Here is a 19767-nt window from a genome sequence, read left to right as displayed (position 1 = left end):
AAGGGGGAAGGCACTATGACAGCACTTCACCGTCATGTTTTCTTTTGTTACGCTGCTCTTTACCATCAGTTCCTACCTGAATAAGGGGAATCTGGAAAGCAGCTGGACTTTGTGTGAAGGATCCATCAGATAAGCAGCAAATGAGCAACACCTGGTTTATTAAATAGTTAATTAATTGCTTACCAGAGCAATAGAGTCCTTATTGCCCATAGTTACATCTAGGTTTTAGCTAATCTACTGGAGACACTCCAGGGAAGAGCAACAAGACCGGCCAGGAGACCAAACACTGGGCATCCGGAAAAGGGAAGGCTGAGGTTGGGCAGGATACTGTCACTAGAGACCAAAAAAGCTGGTCTAAGGAGGAAGAGTATCTTCTGTTCCCAGTGTCCAAGGCAGGCAGGGGGAGAAGTCGTCAGCTCTCAGGGTAGCGAGACTGGTCAGAGCAGGGCAGCCCCGCGGTGCAGAGCCGTACAGCCCAGCAGATCTCCACTGCTCAGGGCAGATGGTGGTTTAGCTGGTCTTGCCTTTCACCAGGGGACAGACCACATAACCCCTTGCAGGACTTTCCTCCCTCTCTTCTAATTTTAAATTTTACATCTATTTTTTAAGATGCCCTATCGCAATTGTAATGTGCTCACCTGTCAGTGCTGGCTCTATATGGACTGACTCTGAATGGACTCGCTGTACAAGATGATAAAGTCTGACTGGGTTCACAGGGTCTGTGTATCACTTTTAGTAGTTAAAATACAGCTTCTTTTCACCTGAGTGCTCTCTGGGAGAAGTGTTCAAGAGAGGGCAGTCCCCCAGCTGGGACACACAATGCACAAGCATTATAAATGTCTCCAGGACACCCTCTTGGTGACCTGCCTGGGGACTCCAGAGAGCCACCCTTCCTTCGGAAGGCGAAAGGCAGGCTTCAATAGGTGACTTTTTTTCCACAGAGTGGCACTTTAGAGGCTTGAGTCTGCTGGGTACTGAACAGACACAGATTTATTATGGGGACGGGGTGGGAGAGAAAAGGAGGAAGATCAAGGCCTGGATTTCTCAGGGGAATTGATCCACCATCTACAAGCCAAGTCCATGCACGCAGCTACAGATTTTGCTGCAACTGTTTGCCCTTTTAAATTGTGATCAAGTTTATGTGGGTTTTTTGAATCAGGGCAGACAGTAACTAGACAGATGTAGCGCATGCCACATGGAGACCCTTGTTGTCTCTCTTCTAAGTTGTCGTGTGGGCAGACAACATAGGAAAACTCTAAAAGTGTACAAGTCCTGCAGTGGCTTTCAGTGCTCAGTGGTCCAAAGGCTGTGGGATGGTAGTCAGAGATTTGGGGGACATGTCACTGGGCTTGATAAGCTAACCTGTCTGCATTAAACATGGTGGTATGGGTCCCGCCTGCACCCCTGTTATTCCTTCACATTGCAGGTGCGTATCAAGACCAAAAGTTGCCACCCTGCACGACTTGCCAAAAGCTGTGTATATAAATGCTGCCTATTTTAAAATAGGGCAGAGACTGGGAGCAGAAAATAGATGTACCTACGAATTCCTGCACCATTGCTTAGGGATTTACAGGCTGTAACTGCAATCATCCTTTGATCCCTGTTAACTTCTGCAGGTAGGGTAACAAGCTACTGCAGCAAGGCTGTCTTTAAGAGACTGCGAGTGCTGCCATCCAAGCAGACAGATGACAACAGAACACCATAACACCAGTTCCCAGGAGACCTAGTCAGAAGCATGACAAAAGATGGAGCGTGGCAGTTTACACTAAGAGAAAATCTCTGAAAGAAAAAGCTTACAACATAGGCAAAACAAGCAGAGGGAGGAAAATGCAGCCATACAGATCCAAGAGGAATTCCTCTGCTACAGGAAAAAGAAGTCATTTAAGTATGTGACGTAAATATTCCTTGTCAATGTTATCCTTGTCAGTGTGTCCTTACCAGTGTCCTTCTTCTTTGTTCGTGAAAGCTCGTGGACTGTTGCTCCGATATCATTTCTCAAAGACCTGATGATCTTGTCCAGTGCTGGGACATTCTTGCCTTCCAAGTTAATGAAGAATTCATACTCATCTTTGTTGAGACGGGAAGGTCGGGACTCAATGTGGGTCAGGTTTATACCTTTTTCCTATGAGAAAGAGAGATTTTGGTCCCACAGGGTTTGGGGCAAGAAATATGACATGAAGACTAGCTAAAATTCATGTGTGAGTCAACAGTTCATACTATACAATCCAAATAACTCAAAAGTAGAGACTTGCCCCTGGTGGCCACTGGGCTAAGGACTTTCACAACAGGGAGAGAGACAAAAAGGAAGAATGAGAAGGATGCAGGATTCACCCTTGTGCAGAGCACCAACAGAAAGACTATGCACTACATAAACCTTTGAAAAAGGTGGAAGCAGGATACAAGTTGTAAACAGACTTTTTATTGTAAAGTACCAGTACCGCAAGTACATAACGGGAGCTTGTCTGTGTGGACAAGAACATTTCCCCAGGATCAACACGGGAAGCAGGCGTTCCACCTGTAAAGAACCCTCTCATGGGAAGGTGAGTGCTGTATTTATGAGCATCCCGAAAGGAGGTTGGAAAAGCAAGCTGCTGGGCACCTTGTGAGATAAGCTTCTGCCAAGCCACTGCACAGCCACCTGCAAAGCCACCTGCACAGTTTCCATGGCTGTGAGCAGGTGCTGGGCAGAGATCCAATGGGAAACATGGATCTGCACCAAAAAGGCAGCCCAGGTTTGTGCAAATAAAAACATGGGTGTTTTAAATCACAGAATCACAAAATCACAGAATCACAGAGTTGCTGAGGTTGCATGGGGCCTCTGGAGATCATCTCGTCCAACAGTCTGCTCAGGAAGGGTCTACTGGACCAGATTGCTCAGGACTGTGTCCAGTCGAGTCTTCAGTGTCTCCACAGATGGAGACTCCACAACCTCTCTGGACAACTGCTCCAAAGCCTGATCGCTCTCACAGCAAAGAAGTCTTTTCTTTAGCATGGAAACGCAAATTCCGTCTCACCAAATCTCTTCACCGACCAGCAGCAGCTGCCTCCTAGCTCTGAAGAAAAGGATCTCTGGCAATTATAGTCTTGATGACTATGGCCAGTGTGTACCTGACCTCAGACATGCTACCACGTCAATGTGTAAAGCAACAAGCAGCTAAAACACCTATTTTTCCAGTCAAACGCAAGTCCAAGAAAATCTACCTCAGTTTAGGTGAACTCAAATGTTTTCCTGAGCACTGTAATTTGAATATGAAAATATGATTTTCTTTTTTCTTTTGAGAAAAATCTTTAAACAGATTTCAGTTGGTGCTGACTTCACCACCCGACCTTCCTGTCAGGCTCACGCTGGAGCCGTGGCCACGGCACGCCACGGCCAGGTCTGGGCTTCTGTCCCGTGGGAGGAACAGACAAACCCCTGGAGGAAATTTGGGCCTGCAGATCAATCGCAGAAGAGTCAGAGGAGCTGACACACGGTGCTCAGGAGCCCTGGAGAAGCTTTTGGTTAGCTGCTTTCAGGTTTAAGAAAACCCCAAACTACATGGGGTGAAATGATGGCCCCGCTGGTGTCAGTGTCAAACCCCTGCTGCAGCGGGGTCAGGATTTCATCCATGAAGAAACGCTGTGAGGATCTACTTGTGACCTACAGAGAAGAAAAAGGGAAGATTTTTTTCTGTACCTCCCTCTAGTTTGAGCTCTCAAGCCCTTTAAGGTTTTCTTTGCTCCTCTCAGTGCTTGCACAGTGCAGGGGGGCATCTGGCCATCAGCAGCAAAGCCCTCATTCACTCCGCCACAAAAGCCAGTTTATTACTTGGTAGGAAACAGCATGCATGTCATTCCTCTGTTTCCTGAGTGTCGCACACTACAGATGAACTTAAATTGTTTGGCTAGATACCAATACAATAAGTTGAAAAGGTCAAAAGCGCATTCGCCAACCGCTGCTCTTGAGAGATGCCGTCCTCGCGGGGCCGTCTGGGGCAAGAGAATGGTCGCCGCTGTCCGGGGCCCCAAGGACAATTTGTTTTAGGCCTCCAAAGCCCCGTTTCGCAAACAGACCGCGCATTGTACCCTCCGCTTGGTGAGGCGCTGGGCGGTGGGACGGCCTGGAGCTGGGAGTTGGGATGACTCGGGGCTGGAAAGCTTTTGGCAGAGAGCAGGCGCGGGGGGCTGCCGCGCCGTGGAAAGCAGTGTGGGAACGTGGGGCTGGCACCCGGAGCCCGGGGTTATTCAGCTGCTCTACGTAGCCACTCACAAAAGTGGAGAGTGGGTGTAAAACCTCCCCCGTCAAAGGCTCAGCTCAGGCACACTGAGGTGCCGCTGTGCTTTCACCTTGCACTGATGTGTCGGGGTGTTGTATTTTTGTCTCTGCATAGATTCACGGGGGAATGGGGTCCTGGGCCCTGACTGGGATTTCTGTGTCTTGCAGAGGCTGTGATAACACGGACCGCTCTTGGCTGGCTGTTATCCCCTGCTTCCCTTCCCCACCCGCAAGTGTTCTTCCTTCCCTGCCTCGGCATCCCTCCCCTGCAGACAGCAGAGCTGTTTGAGAGATCACACAGGTACCTTAACTATATCCCTTTTTTTTCGGCCAGGTGACTTTTCCACCGTACCAGCTCTCCAACCTGCCTCAGCGAGCAACTGCACAAACAGCGGTGCCCACAAAATGAAGGGAATGGTGCAGGGGTTGGGAACGAAGAGACAAGATGCAGGGTGGGCACAAGGCACGCTTAAGGCAGCAGGAGCATCGATGCCTCCTGAAGTACCCCCACAACCTGAGAGAGTGGGAAAAAGGAAAAAAAAAAAAAGAAGACAGGGAAGCAGGAGCTCTTGGAGACAGCCACCTCCTTTCTTACACTTGAGATAAGCAGAACAGCTTCCCGCAGAGTGTGAAGCTGGTTTGCTGCTTATTTGAGGGGTGCCTGCAGCTCAGCAATGTGCAGAGCCAACCCGTTACCCCTTTGTGTCGAGGCTTCAGGACCTCACAGCAGAGCAACTGAAGGCAGAGCCCTTCTGGTGACTGTTTTCAAAGCAAGAATTCAGCAGCATACGTCCAACTCCCTGAACTGGCACTCCTGGAGAAACATGCTCTCATACGCTGTGCCTTGCTACTAAGCCCCTGGTTCCAAAATATTTACAGTGGCTCTGTTACTAGAGTTGCTTTACAAATCTCAGTTTCATTCTAGTCCAACTACTCCATCTAGTGTTTAATCTTCATAGTTCCACGTTGTTCAAAAATTTTTTGTATCTTCAGTATTGCTAAATCTTGCAATTGCATCAGGTTGCTCACAGTGGTTGATGCTTTATTTAAAGCTCCAACTTCTGGAAACAAATGGTTACCTGAGAAAGGAGAATGGGGGCATTTTTGGTTTAGTTGTTTATTTTAAGCAGTTTCCAATCTCCCTGTGTTTTTTAGTACAGCTTGAAATCTTGACAGTGTATACCTTCAAAAGACAGCTAATAAAAAAATCTGTATTTATTTTATGGAACTTCATGATTTCTGAGCTGTTTTTTGTTGATGGAAGGTAACTCCTAACCTATCTGATTTTGGAAGATCTGGGCTGTCACATATTTGAGGCTGCATTCACACCTGCACTATTAACATGAGTCTCTTCTGCCTTTCCTATTTCAGAGCTGGTAGGAATCAGATGACACCATGGCTTGAGATCAGATGTGCCTTTGCTGACTTCACCCCATCACCCATTGCAGCTGCAAAGAACTTGCAGCAGGTTGGTGCTTCCCTACTTCTCCTTGGGTTTATGACCAGCATGGAGGTTGAGTCTCTCCTACATGGACACATCCTATCATACAACCACATATCTGCTGGAGTGCTTCTGTGTTGGTAGAGGAGGGGTAGCTCTTCACCTTGCATTTATTTCAGAGCAGCATACTAGGCCATTTCTAATATACTTTTTAACAAGTATTAACAATTCAGAACAGATTTTGCCTTGAGGACTGAGGCTAGCATTAGGTGTAACACCTAATGGAGATCACAGGGGTACAGTACTGCCAGATCCCTTGACGTTAGCTGACGTCACTCAAAATGTCTTGCTTTTTTTCTTAAAACCTTCACTCCTGGGGGTGAAAGATCTCAGCTTTCATTATTTGAGTATCCAAGTTAACTGTATCTCTGTCACTCCCCACTAGAGAAAGAAGTCTGAAGACAGGTTCTCAGAGCTCAAAAATCAAGTTAGAACTAAAAGTCCATTTTGTGTAAGTCATGATTTTTGAATGACAGGGTTAGCGATACAGATACCAATTTACAACAGAGGCAAAAGTGGCCGCAGGAGGAGATTGCCCGTCTCCCTGCCTGCCTCACCCCACAGCGCCAGATCTCAGCCTTGGCTCCCTCTCAGAGGCCGGGAAGCAGCTCCAGCCCCTTCCCCAGGTTATTCCAGTCGTGCCATCCTGATGGAGCATCTCCCACGCTGCAGCTGCCCCCCACTGGTGGGATCAAACCAGCGTGGTGTGACACTACGTAGGCAGTCTTGCAGAGGTCACTGCCAAGAGAAATTAGTCCCACCCTCAGAGAGTTTAATGGCCTGATCATTGGAAAAGAAAAGTTGTGTTTTCATAGCTACCTAGGGAAGCTTTCAGTGGGGATGGATACTTTCTGGGAATGTCATGGGCTACTGCTTCCCATGGCATTCATATGTCCTTCTGTTTATGCATTACTAAATGCTCCTGTATAGGTTGCTAAAACTAAGTACAGATGTGAAATTCATCTGCAGCTTGTTTTCATGACTGTTGTCATTAAGTAAGTTTGGCTTCATCAGGAGGCCCCACGTTGTTACCAGGTGAAGAACCATCAACAGTGCTACGGTGCCACTAATCAACATTCAGTGAGAACTGGGGTGAAATCTCCCAAAATAAGGATTTACTTGCACCTTCCTGATATAAAAAAAAAAAAAAAAGTGACATGTTCTTTTAACCCTTGTCATGGGCTAGTTCAGGGTTTCCTGAAGGAGGACACTTTCAGAAGCACAAGTAGAAACTCAGTGCCTAATTTCCACAGGAGATCAGAGGGTTGTTAGGAAGTTACGGCGATGCCTTCAGCTGTGGTTTCCCAAGGTGAAGGCAAAAGGAGCTGTCTGGTTCAGCTTTACCAGCCAAGGGCCTTCTCAGCTGAAGAGAGTGCTACTAGATCAAGGAGTCCTGCTTTCCTGGCCCTGGGAAGAGGAGAGCTCAGATTGAGGACACGGGTTTGGAGCAGAGAGTTCAGGTGTAATGAAATAATTGTAGCTGTGCATATGCATACTATGACGAAAAAACAAATCTCTTGCTAGGGGCATGCCTGGTCTGTTCACCTATCGCTGCAGACACCTCCAACACACCCCCTGACCAAAGGGACTGCTCGCTTCTCCTGGTCTGGAAACAACCCAAAACACTGCAGAGCCAATACCTTCCCGAGGGACGAAAAGGTAACAGTCACTTTGGACTTTCTGTTGAATGAAATAAGCTCCCAAAGAGAAAAAGAGCGCAGTCATCTTTGCTGGCTCTGAAAGTGCCAGATCAGAAAAAGACAGAAATCTTCCAGGTCACGTTAGCGAAGAGAAGGTGGAAGGCCTCTCTCTGAGGATGGGTTGAGCAAATTTGTAATTCATTCCAACCCAATGTTTGCCTCGTACTACAGCTGACGTCTTCTACTACTTGTAAATCCATCAGGAAAAGAACTTTAGAGGAGATTAACGTATTCACAAATTCATGTGGAGAAATTTCAATTAAAACTGAAGGCAATCCTTTTTACATATTGAAATGTTTAGTTCTGATATTTGTAATGATGAATTTAACTCTGGAAATGCCAATCTTTCTTTGAGGGGGGACAGATTTTATTTTTTTCTCTACTTCTTTTCTTTCAGCATGGACTTTGCTGTTTAAAAAAGTGATCTCGATTTCAATAGGCTTTTATCACTACAGAGAAAAACAAACATTCCCATCAAGTGTAACACTTGGGTTAACCCAAAATGCTCTGCTTTGCTTTTCCAGTTTTGATAAGAAACCTGGAAGATTTCTGTCTTTTTCTGATCTGGACTTATACTCTGTGTTCAGTGAATCTAAAGAGGAACATCATTCCACAATGACTATGTTGTCTTCCTAATTTTAAGCATGATGTTTTACTTATGTGTGATGTTCTGCTTCAGACTAAGGTATTTATTCGAGTTTTGGCTTCCTTGCTATTGTCTTCTGTAATAGCATGAGACAAATAAACAGCGTATGGCTGCACCAAGCAGTGCCTTAGTGTACAGCAGGTCCTATTAAAATGAAGTTGGTGTAAAGACTCTGCTGGTGGGTTTATACTGTCTCTATGGCCACCCTCAAGCCTGCAATAAGGTCAGAAATATTGCCCAAGCAGAACCCACGAGGAAGCTGTATGCACACTCGGACAAGATAAAGATTATGGACAAATAGGCTTTTCAAGTGCAAAATAATTGGGTTTGATAAGCAGAAAGTGAGTCTTTACCACATCCCAATATACACACAGAGCAGCTAGCGTGGAAGCAAAGTGGATTCAGTTTTAGCAATCTGCTTATTGCTGGGCACGATTGAGCTGCTCTGACATGACAGCACATGTCAGAGCGCGAGTCTGGCCCCACGGCCGCTGCGTCTGCGCAGGGAAGGTGGAGAAGGGGCTGCAGGGACTCCGCTCTCAGCAGCGGCACGGGGCACCCTGCGTACGGAGCAGTCCGGGAGGAGAAGATTCACGCAGCCGGGCAAGGATTTGCAAAACAGCCGGGGGACAAGAGCCAGGGGTCAGAAGAGTTTAGGAGCCTGCTGAGGTCTGGTGTTTGGGGGGGATCTCCCTGAGTGCTGCTTGTTTTGGTGTGTGAGACTGGGAAAGGATTCTCCTCCCACCCAAAGCGGTTGTTGAACCCTTCCATGGGCATGGTCTGGGTTTGCTTTTAGAGACAGAAATGCTGTCAGCTTAAAAAGCCATATAGTCTTTCTTTAAATATGTGCCTGCCCTTCTGAGGGTCCAGTCCTTCTTCCATACAGACTGCTTGCTCTTTTTGAACATTATGCATTGGCCCAACACTGAAACGTATTACAGAGAATATGAATCAAGAGTAAACATACGAAAAAAGTAGCAGAATCGGGTACATTTTGGACATAAAGCCAGCAGACATAAGGAGTTGAGTACATAGAGGACATTCCTCAGGAAAAAAAAAAGCCTTCAAGCTACATAGGAAAAACAACAGTTGTTACTGTAGCCACATATTTTTGTGCAACTGGGACCTGAAGAGAAAACAAGAGTTTGCGTCTTTGATCAAAAAACCAAACATGAGAGCATGCAGCACTCACTCTGTCAACTGCCTGAGCAATCCTGAGGGATGTTTGAGTAGGATAAACATTAATGTTTCCCAAAAACACACTGAAATTCTCTTAAACTTGGCATCTCGGTTACAGGACATAATTCTGTGCTGTGAGCGCTCTCTCTGTAGCCACTGGCCTTGTGCTTTCACCTGCCTGGTTATGGGGGTCCCCTACTTCGGTCCATCCTGGCCCCCACTGGAAGCTTACCCAGTTCATCTGGGCTGTGTTTGGACACTACGTCCTTCCCTGGGAGGTTTGCCTCCTGGGTGAGCACAGATGACATTGAGACTGGGGAGTAGCCTTGGTGCTTGATGAACCAGCAGTTTGGGCTCTTGCTCCCCACGGAGATCAGGCTGTGGTGGGGGCTAATGCCTGGCCAAGTTTCATCCCAGCGCAGAAGTAGGACATGGGCAAGATGGGAACCTGGGAGTGAGGAGCTGCTCCTGCCTCCCAGATAGGGACACAGCTCTTAAACCAACAAAAGGATGAACCTTCCCAGGTCCACACAGACAACTCCTTTACAGAAAGGCAGCCTGGCTGCTGATGGCACCACGAGGTCTCTCCTTTCTTTAGGTATCCCCTCAATTCCCTGTGTCTCAGTCTGGATCTTGCTTCCATGCTTTCTTCCCTGTCTTGAGAGAGGATTCGTTTTTAAGACTTTCATATTTACAGCTCACTTAACCCTCCTCCTCCCTGCTTCATGTCCCAGAGTAGTTTTATAGATTGGCTAGAGAAGAGGCAAAATCCTCAAAGCCAGTGCCAGAGGCACTGTCCCTTAATCACTCCCAAGCTCAAGCTGGGAGGAGAAGATGGTTGAGCCGTGCTCTCTGCCCGCATTCCCACACACCAGTGCCCAGAGAGACCCTGGCAGCCTGGGCAACCCCCAGCCTCAGCAAGGATCAGAGATGCTCCAGATGCACCACGCGTGGCCGTCAGCACCAGCGGCCACACAAGGTCTGACCCTCTGTGGCCGTCGATGGCGGCAGTGCTGCATCTGCTCCGGGGAACACTCTGATCATATTTTGTGGCTTTTGTGTTTTCCTTTTTCCTACTTCATGTGGTTGCATGAGGCAATGACAGCCAGAGCAGCCGTCCCCATGTCTCCTCCTTGTGCCATCCCCCTGGGACAAACCCACTGCGTTTCCCCGGGCCAGCGCCAAGGCAGCGACAGAAACCCTGGAGCAAGGCGAGGGGTCTCCCTGCCCAGAGGACACCACCAACAGAGAGTCTGAACTAACTCCTGTAGCTAATCTGCACCTCACAGTTGATTTTATTAAGCAGGGAAGGGGTACAAGAGGAAGAAAAATCCTCTCCAGGTCTTCCTCCTTGTTGCCACACTTCACCTGCCTATCACCACCTTCCCCATCTCTGCTGTGGATGTCACTGAGCACAAAGTCTGCGTCTCTGAGGCACCGTGGTTATGGCCCAGGTGGGGAAGGGGGGAGGTTATCTATCTCAGCCGTGCATGCACAGGAGTCTTACACCACTGTATACAGGGCGAGAGCCTTTGCACTGAGTTAGAACAGCCCAAGGGCTGCCCTGGTTTACACACCCCAACGCTTATGAATTCACTAATGGCAGCCCTGAGGAGCTGAAGCTGCAGGTCAAGCTTGTACCATTAAATCCCTTTCCTCCAGCCACCCGTCCGTTTCCCTACTACATTGCTAACAACATGCAAAACTGATATAAGAGCACCTATGCCAGGTCTCTCGGCAAGCCTCGGTGCTGAGGGAGACCGCAAGTTTGCACAGAAAGAATTGGCTTCGCTGGGACGGGAAACCACCCAGGCAGCAGCGCAGACTTCTTCAGCTGAGGCCTTTTCCCTCAGTTGCCATCAGGGTCACTGGGGAAAACCATGACTCAGCCGGTCTAATTTAGGTACCTGCTTTGGGGCAAGAAGAGTCGCATCCAAGAGGTTGCTACTTCTTTCTTCCCTATACTAGCTCCCCTGCAGATTTTCCTTCAGGGCTGACAGCAATTTGGTTAGTGGACAGCAATGCATTTAACCAGAGAATATCAACAGCCTCCTTAATTCACTTACAGACGTGCACGCCACCGACATATGGATATTTCGCAGGATTGTATTACAGTCGTCAGTTCACAGATTTAGACTAGCTCTGCTGCCGTTGGTGAATTTCCCTTCATCCTAATGAATCAAATATGTCCTATAACTCAGAATTATTTTTCATTTGTACTAATACCACACAAACCTTTCATTTCCTAGTCAATTCAGTTTATGAATGGAAAGTATGCAGGCCACAACTTTTTACAGTGCTCTATAGAAAGAGCTGCTTTCAGGCACAATTATTACATGATGATGTTCTGAAAAACAAGGTCACAAAACCAATATAACACTGTATTTGCTTGGGAGGACAGAGTACAGAGCTGTGTGTGTTGCAACACAACCATCCTGAATTGCAAGGATTTCGTGCTTTTTAAACAGCATCCATGACATGGGAAATATTTCTGCAAGAATAAATAGGCACACAATGTCCTGAAAGGTAAATGGCTCCTCGTTTCCCCAAAAGCTTTCCAAATCAGTCAGTGCAAGTTGCTGAGTCCCTTTGGTGTAAACAAAGTGCTGCCATTTTGATGCTGTTTTGTAGGTATTCTCTACCCACTCCATAGAAGGACCAATGGTGGGAAGATGGTGAGCTTATTTATATCAGATTTACTGAGGTGGACAAGGGCTAAGGGGACGGTAGCTGCCCCCAGGAGAAATACTTCATGCAACGTGCACTATGAGTCACATGGCTCACATGCAGGTTATATTTGCCTTTCTATACATATACACATATACGTACACATACATACTCGTATGTCAATCTCAGGTTATGGCCCAATTCTCTTCTGTCTCTTACTCAAGCACTTACAGTGGAATATTTCCTTCTTAAATGGAGAAAATGCGGGTTTCTTCCACCCTCATATCAGTTCAAAATAGAGGTTTTAATTTAAAAGTTTGAAATGAAATTTTAACTTAAAAGGGCTACTTCTGTTCCAAGACCTTAAGGGATTTTAACCCCAGAAAAGAAATGCATGCTGCTTTCCCCCATTATGGCAATGAAATGGAATCACAAACATGACCACAAACACCCTGAGCAAATGCTGCTGCAATGCAAAAATGTAAAGACTTGGTCAGGTCTCCTGAAGGAAAATATTTACCTCAAATGTGCGCAGAACTTTAGCCAATGCCCCAACTTCTTCTTTCAGAGAGAAAATCAGAGAAATCACACCACTTTTGTTTGAGGACTCTTCAATGTACATGGATTCCTGAAAGAAAAGAAAACAAACAAACAAAACATTTACATTCACCCTAGGAGTCAGTTTTTCTTTACTCCATTTCCTTTTTGCACGGCATCAGCAATGTAAAGAGGGTAGGAAGTCACTTTAAGTGGGAACCAAGGCAACTGTTGCTGCCAGAAGTAGAGCAGCTCTGGGGCTGCTCTGATTTATGATGGTAGAGACACAAATCCCTTCGTTCAAACTAGGGCCCATGTAGGAGCGAGGTAGTCAAAAAGGACATGAAAATAGTCTAATATCGTCTCTGCCTTGCTTCACCCCTCAAGTGTACCAAGTTCACGGATGACTGGAAACATTTCTGCACTTTGGCTTCAGCTACAGTGCAAAGACCTTCCCTCAGGCTTTCCTTTCATTAACACTCAGGATTAAGCAGAGCAATGTAGATGAGCTCTGTGCAGAGATGCTGGCCACAATCTACATTTCCTTTCAGTTCTGCTTGTACCTTCCAGGCAGCTGCAGGAGAGGTGGTATTCACAAGAGGGATATGGAAGGTAGTTTAAAAATAAAATAACAACAACAACAACAACAAAAAGGGAAGAATGGTGGAGCAAATATTTGGATCCTCCCTAAATCCCACAGTGAGTAAAGACTCAGTTAGGGCAAGACGTGTTTTCATTTATGTTTGTTCCCTTTCTCTTATTGGTTTTCTGCTCTGCAAATTCCAAAAGGCAAATTCCAGTATTCCCAGGCAAGGAGAATGTTTATTTTAATTGTTTTCATGGTTCTTATTACCAGAATGCCTTGGTATGTCTCAGTACATGTGTTTCTTTTCACAAAACCCATGTTAAGTAGGGAAGAGCTATTTTACCATTTCAGAAACAGGAAACTGAGTCCTAAAGTGGGGCCAGATTTTCAAAATTATCTGGGTACCTGACATGGCAGGTAAGTGCCCGCTGACATTTCCAGAATCAATTGATTTTTCTGATGTCACAGTAAATCGGGTGCACAACCATCACAAACTTTTGGAAGTCACATTAATGCCTTATTGGTTGGGGTTTCTTTAACGACTACTGGCCTTGGGCAAATTGCCCCTGGTTGGTATTTCAAAGATCACACCAGAGGGCTGCAACACAGAGGTACTGATGTAACAAGTCCTGGGCCAAAACTCGATTGAAGGCATCCATTCAATTTTTGTACCTGTATTTTCAGTCAGACCCTGTCCTCATTATAGCTATTGCTTAATTTAACATATAAATCAGAGTATAAAGAATCTCAGTTCCCAAATATTGTCCTCAGAAAAGACAGTCTTTGTAGCAGACAAATTAATAATCAAATCCAGCTGCCCCGAAGCCATAAAGTTCTTGGTGGGGCTACATTTTCTGAGGCAGTGTCATAAGGAACGGCCTTCCCTTGTAATGTAAATAATTGTTGATTCTTCAGGCCATCTGAGGCTGCTGCTAACCTGAGAATTCATTGACAGAGACTGGCAACAGGGAGTCTGGCTTTATTTCCAGTGATTGCAAAGGTTATCCAAAAGTTTTCCACCTTTATGGGGAACCTCTAGGGGGAAATGTAGTGGAAATACTAGTTTTACGCACCAGAAGGAAGATTGTCAACCTGTTCAACTGTGACACTTCCCGCAGCATCTCTGTGTCTCCCGGGTTCTCACCCAGCCAGGGAGCCAGCCCAGCTCTTACTTGATAGGGTCCAAGAGGAAAAGCAATCAGGTGTAATGTGGCAACTGGCTAATGAAACCAATTAACACCTCAAGCAACCACAAGGGAAAACAATGACAGGAGTCTGTCAAAAGGCAAACCAAACATCAGTAGTCCTGAAATTTTATGATAGTGTAACCAAAACTGGCATCTGAAATACTGTCCATGCCTTGCTTTGTCCTTCTGCTTTCCCCCACCACAACCAAAAGTGACCTTAAGGACAGAACTATGCTACGCCAGTGCCTGCCCGATGGTCGGAGAATTTGGTTTTCATAGTCTGCACTGAACTGTTTTAAATGCCATGCAGTTATGTTTTCAAAATACCATTGCCAAGGCATGCTGCGCAGAAAAACTTCTACGGCAGGTTGGCTTGAATCCACCTGACAAAGGAAGACTGTGTGGTTTGGACACCTTCAGGGAATATAATGCAAGGTTCAAGTCCTGCAAGGTAATTCTGATGTTAATTGATCTCTTAATACCCAAAAATGCCTTAAAAACCTTCCTTCCAACCCAGACAGATTGTCATTGGTCGCTAGCCTTGATGTGTTGAGATCAGTCACTTTCAATCTGTCCTCACTCATTTTCCCACTCTAGTAAATTGATTTATGTTGATGCTTAAAAGTAAGACATGTCGCAGTAGGGAGTAGGCACTAAGCCTGCAAACAGAGTGATACTTGCTTAACTCCCTGCCCATCTGCATATGCACTTAGTTCACTGGAAGATCTCTGTACAAACGTTAGTTCGTGCCTGAGTCTGTCCGTAGAGATGACAGCTTTCATTGCAAGGGGAAAGAAGAGTAAAATGACTGCTTTCCTGGTAGCCAGTTCTTATCAATATATATGGAGACAATATACATCAATACGCGCTGGAGATAATATACATCAACATATACACTGGAGGTAATATACATCAACATACACACAGGCACTCACATCTATTGCTGAGCTTTTTGCAGTACCTATGCATAGTTTTAACTGTTGATCACAGTTTATCCATTCTCAATTCTAATTTCTTGCTTTTTAACATATAGAGAGGAATTGCAACTTTGGGGTAGTCCTACTGTTCTATTACTACTGTGATTATGATTAAGAGTTGAAGAAATTGTTTCACTGTCATTGAAATATTGCCTATATGACATGTATACATGATTTATAAATGTAGCGTGGAATAAATTAAAGCTCTAATTTTCTTCCAGCTCCTTTTTTTTCAGGAAGTAAAGTAAGTACCAGTTGATGAACACGAACATCCATCCCTGGACCTAGTACAGTCTCAATGATAGGTGATATATAGGTACAAGGATGGGTTTACCTGAGCGCAGTGCAAATCTGCATTTTTAGTCAACCACTTTGCACACAGATTAATATTGCCTTTCTGACACATGTGGCAGCATTGGAGGTCAATAAAACAGACCTGTCAGCCTTCTAATCTGTTTCTGATCTGGTTAGATAAAGCCCTTCAGAATGAATTCCAACATTGTTAAAAGCCAGAGGAAGGTTTGCTTCCAGTTTCAATGAGAGAAGAAATTCACCTCTGTGTTATAGATTCTAGACTTACTAGATATACAAAATAGTAGGAAAAAAATGGGAAAAATATTTCAAAGGAAGTAAGATTCCCAAGTTACTTCTGAAACTGGATCCAGTTTCCAAATCAGACTTCTTAAGGCATTTAGATGCTCAGCTCCCATAGATGCCATTGAGACCAAGCAATTACAGAACTTGGAAAAGCAGCAAGGTGAGACCCTAGAGAATTGTTGTGGGAGTTCAGACTCAGCACACAAAGCAGTAGGAAACCAGGCTGCTTTAGCTGCTCCACTCTTAAAAAGGCACGTAGAAACTGAAGCCCTTTTTTGCACATCTTCCGCAGCTTGTCTCTGGGTTCAGCAGCATTGCATAGGACACGTACATGCAGCGTTTGCTCCTAATAATTAACCAAGCTGACCTCAGGTTATGTCGCTTGCCCATGTAGTAAGTACAGTGCCTGTAATGGAAAGGCATGGGCTTCAGAACTTTCCTGTATTTCCCAAAGCAAAGGGTTCAAAGTAAGTCTGTAAACATTAAAAAAGGGGACATCGGAGTCCCAAAGTTTGACAAATAGCTCCCAGAAGAGCACATAACTTCATCTGCTTTCCTTTAACAGAAGAAGACAGCTTGCTTTCATCACGCAGGCTCAAGACCTCTAATTAGCTGCTGGTCTTTGCTGCTGCTTCTTCTCTCTGCCATATATGCAAGGGTACTATTGCAATGGTCATTTTTGTTCTCATTGCACTTTTGCAAGCACAATTAACAACAGATGAGCGTGCTGGCTGCCAAAAGGGAGAACGGTGGCAACCAGGCAAAGCATTGAGACGGGCGCGTTGTTTCCTCCCATCCTGGGACACGCTGCCTCTCGGAGAGCGGGGAACAAGATCTGCAAGCGGGGTGGGGGGGCAGGAGGGAGGCAGCCACAGCTCCCCCCTGCAAAGAGCGGGCACACAGACCCCATCGCTTACCTGGAAAGGGTCGCCGTTCATTTTGCAGTGCTGCGCATCCATGTTGCAGAAGCAGTGATGCCCACGCAGGGAGGCCCCTCGGTCGCTGCAGGTGAAGCCTTCTGACCTTGCTGCAGTGGCCAGACCTCTGCGCAAAGGTATTTAAAGTGAAGCAAGCAAGGCAAAGCCATCCCCTTCCCCCCAGTTCCCCAGTTCCCTCCCCTGGACACCGTGCCAAAGGGGCGTTCTCCCTACACCCCCCCCACCCACCCCTGGCACACGGACAAGCCGCTCCACGCCGGCCGGCCCCTGCAAGTCCCACCCCGGCACGTAGCTGCTTTCCAGCATATTGTTTCTATCTGTGCCCAACGTGGACGAGCGGCATGCTTTGAATTAACAGCCTTCCTCCTCCCGATCGACATCAGCCGCTGTTTCCATTTTTGCACGTCAACGCGTCGTCTGTGGTTCAGCCACCCCCGCCCCGTCCCACCGCCGCGTGCGTGTCCAGCCTCAGGTGGGTTTCCCATCGGGGCTCGCTTCCACGTGACCGGAGATCAGATGTTCTCTGGAATCCGCTCTTCAGATGCCAGACACAAGCCAGAGAGGGCTGGGACACAGCTCAGCAGCTGAGGGATTTGTCCTTTAGTAGGACCTTTTGGGCCGTATCCAAGAGGCCAGAGAGCAGGAGACATCGCTCCACACACCAGACATTGGAGAGAGAGACCCGGCGTAAAGGAAACGTGAGACATGAGTTAGCTGCACGAACCTCACATTGGGATACGAGTCTGATCGTGGAGAAAGGGAAGAAGGTCAAGGAAGAAAAGAAGCAGGGAAAAGATGACCAGAGCTAGAGGGCGGGAGGATGCAGAAGAACTGCCGAAGGTGTATGTGGGCTTCTATAGAGCGTCAGCCACGGAAAGCTACATGGGGAGGGGGGGCATGAATGATTTCAGAAAAGGTTGGTAACGGTCTGATATAAAAAAGCCCAGCTTTGGTTTAGAAAGAGTCATCAAAGGGGTTGAGGGAATAATGGAAAGCTGTAGCCCAATACTGGAGGGCAGGTGAAAAAAACCACAACTGGTCAAGTATCTGTCTTGCTATTTGTCTGTACCGAGACAAACTATGTCAAGGCAGGTAATCTTGCTATATTTTTGTGACAAAGATAAATTCTATGGAATAGAGAAATCATCTGTTTACAGTTATTTTAGCCTTGAGGGAAGCTCTACTGCATGCACCAATGCAAACTCAGATTGACGAATACTAACAAAGACTTATCATGAATTATTGGTACTTAAAAAATACAATAGCTGCTAAATCTGATCAGCCTTATAGTAGGGAAACTGAGTGGAGCCACTTTCAGGGCTCTCAGTCCGAACCCATGTTGAACCCCATGACTGCAGAGTCAGAATCCAGCCCACCAAAATTATCAACTGTATAATGTGCACTTGAAGTAACTAACTCAGTGCTTTGGGCGTGAATACATACCTTTTTCAGAAGAACTGCTTGTTTGGGCATCCTGTGGCTGCACGCAGGGATAGAAAGTTATTTTCTGAAGTGATCAGCAAGCCTGTGGCACGGGCTGGCAGGTCAAGGTAGGCAGCCAAATACAGTACGCACATAACACACCGGGTCCTGCTGACACCGTGGCAGTGGGTTGGGGCAAGGAGAGACGGAGCAGTAGGGGAAAGAGAGATTAACCTTAGTAATCGCCAGCAGTATAAAAACTCCTGGTTTTGAACTGCTCGGCCAATAAGTTCACTACGAAGGCAGTATTTTGTGTCCTGTGTTTGTGCAACACCAGGCACAAGTCCTATCTATGATAGGGACATTGAAGACCACCTTGCAAAAAAAAAAAAAAAAAAAGCAGTGAGGTGAGGATGGTGAAACCCTGATTACAGTAGTCCCTGTGCAGGGCAGGACAGCCTCCAGCAACCAGTCTTGTTTACTTTCCCCACACACCATGCCTCACTACCTGGTGTATTTTTCAACTAGATTTTAAAAAACTGAAATGGGTGTCCTAAGGCTGGCCAAAATAACTATGGCATCCAAAGTCATAAACTATTTTTTCTGTCATTATTTTGTGCCTTCCTTTTTCTTTCTTTTTTCCTTCTCTTCTCACTAGCCTTTGATCAATCTTTTTTCCTTCTCTGTGTTTTTTACAGGCATTTGGTCTTTTTTCCTTGCTTCCACCCCTTTTCTTAACTACTACACCCTGTGTTCACTCTACCCTGACAGTAATGGCAAGGCAAAGTGAAATATAGGGTATGCAAAATACTGCTTATGCCAAATCCTCATAATTATCTATTTTGCCTCCTCCTACCCCCTGCTTTTTCTATTTATGTTGCAACCTTATCTCTTGCTCTTATTGCTACATAATCATAATACTATCACCAGTGTATTGCCACCAGCTGACTGTTTAATCAGCCTGGACTTTCAGAGGTTGCCTGGTAGCAAAAGGCACTGGCTGGGGGAAGCAAAGCTCCTTCTTGCCAGAAAGAATTCCTAAATTCTCTTGTTGTGGAGCAAAGTTGTGTGCGTGCGTGTGTGTGTCTGTGTGTCCCAGTGCCTTTACAGTATGAACACACAATTGCATCAGTACTGGTTACCTTGGACCATTTCAGAGTCCAAATCACCTGAGCTTCCCCATCCTCTTTGAAGTACTAGTTCAGCATAGCGAGCACAGGTTCGTCCCCCTGCAGTGACATTGCTAACTGGGATTTCCCACTTGGGTTTCAAGTCGCCCCATGTGTCTGGTTCCCCAGGCCCTGGGTGAGCACCTGAGATTTGGGTCTGCTAGACCTTCTCTGGGCTTTTGCTGCAGCACCGTGCAAGCCCACCCCTTTCAACCCTCTGCAGATAGGCACTGATGTCCCTCATCGTTGCCTTCATCTAAAAAACACCTTTTCTCCCTCGGAAACTCACGCTTTCTTGGGGCACACCCACGCATGCATCCAGCCCTGGCTGTGCTGCTCAGCCACAACCACGAGGGCTCTTTACACCGAAAATTGGCAGGTTCCCCTGGCCGGCATGATGCAAGTT

At 46.4% G+C, this 19767-nt stretch overlaps 1 protein-coding gene across 1 annotated transcript in view; it reads right to left on the bottom strand.

The window, feature by feature from the left end:
• PAH (phenylalanine hydroxylase) overlaps window positions 1-16931 on the bottom strand; it is a 40706-nt gene extending 23775 nt beyond the window's left edge. Inside the window, exons 1-3 of the mRNA XM_075052021.1 lie at window positions 16750-16931; window positions 12469-12576; window positions 1939-2122 (exon numbers count right to left, since the gene is read on the bottom strand). Coding sequence (XP_074908122.1) covers window positions 1939-2122; window positions 12469-12576; window positions 16750-16791 — 334 coding nt within the window. The 5' untranslated portion in view covers window positions 16792-16931. The remainder of the gene's footprint in view (window positions 1-1938; window positions 2123-12468; window positions 12577-16749) is intronic.
• Window positions 16932-19767: the final 2836 nt, after the last annotated feature.

Source organism: Buteo buteo, chromosome 19 (genome assembly GCF_964188355.1).
Source record: "Buteo buteo chromosome 19, bButBut1.hap1.1, whole genome shotgun sequence".
Lineage (NCBI taxonomy): Eukaryota > Metazoa > Chordata > Aves > Accipitriformes > Accipitridae > Buteo > Buteo buteo.
This window is presented reverse-complemented; position numbering and strand designations above follow the sequence as displayed.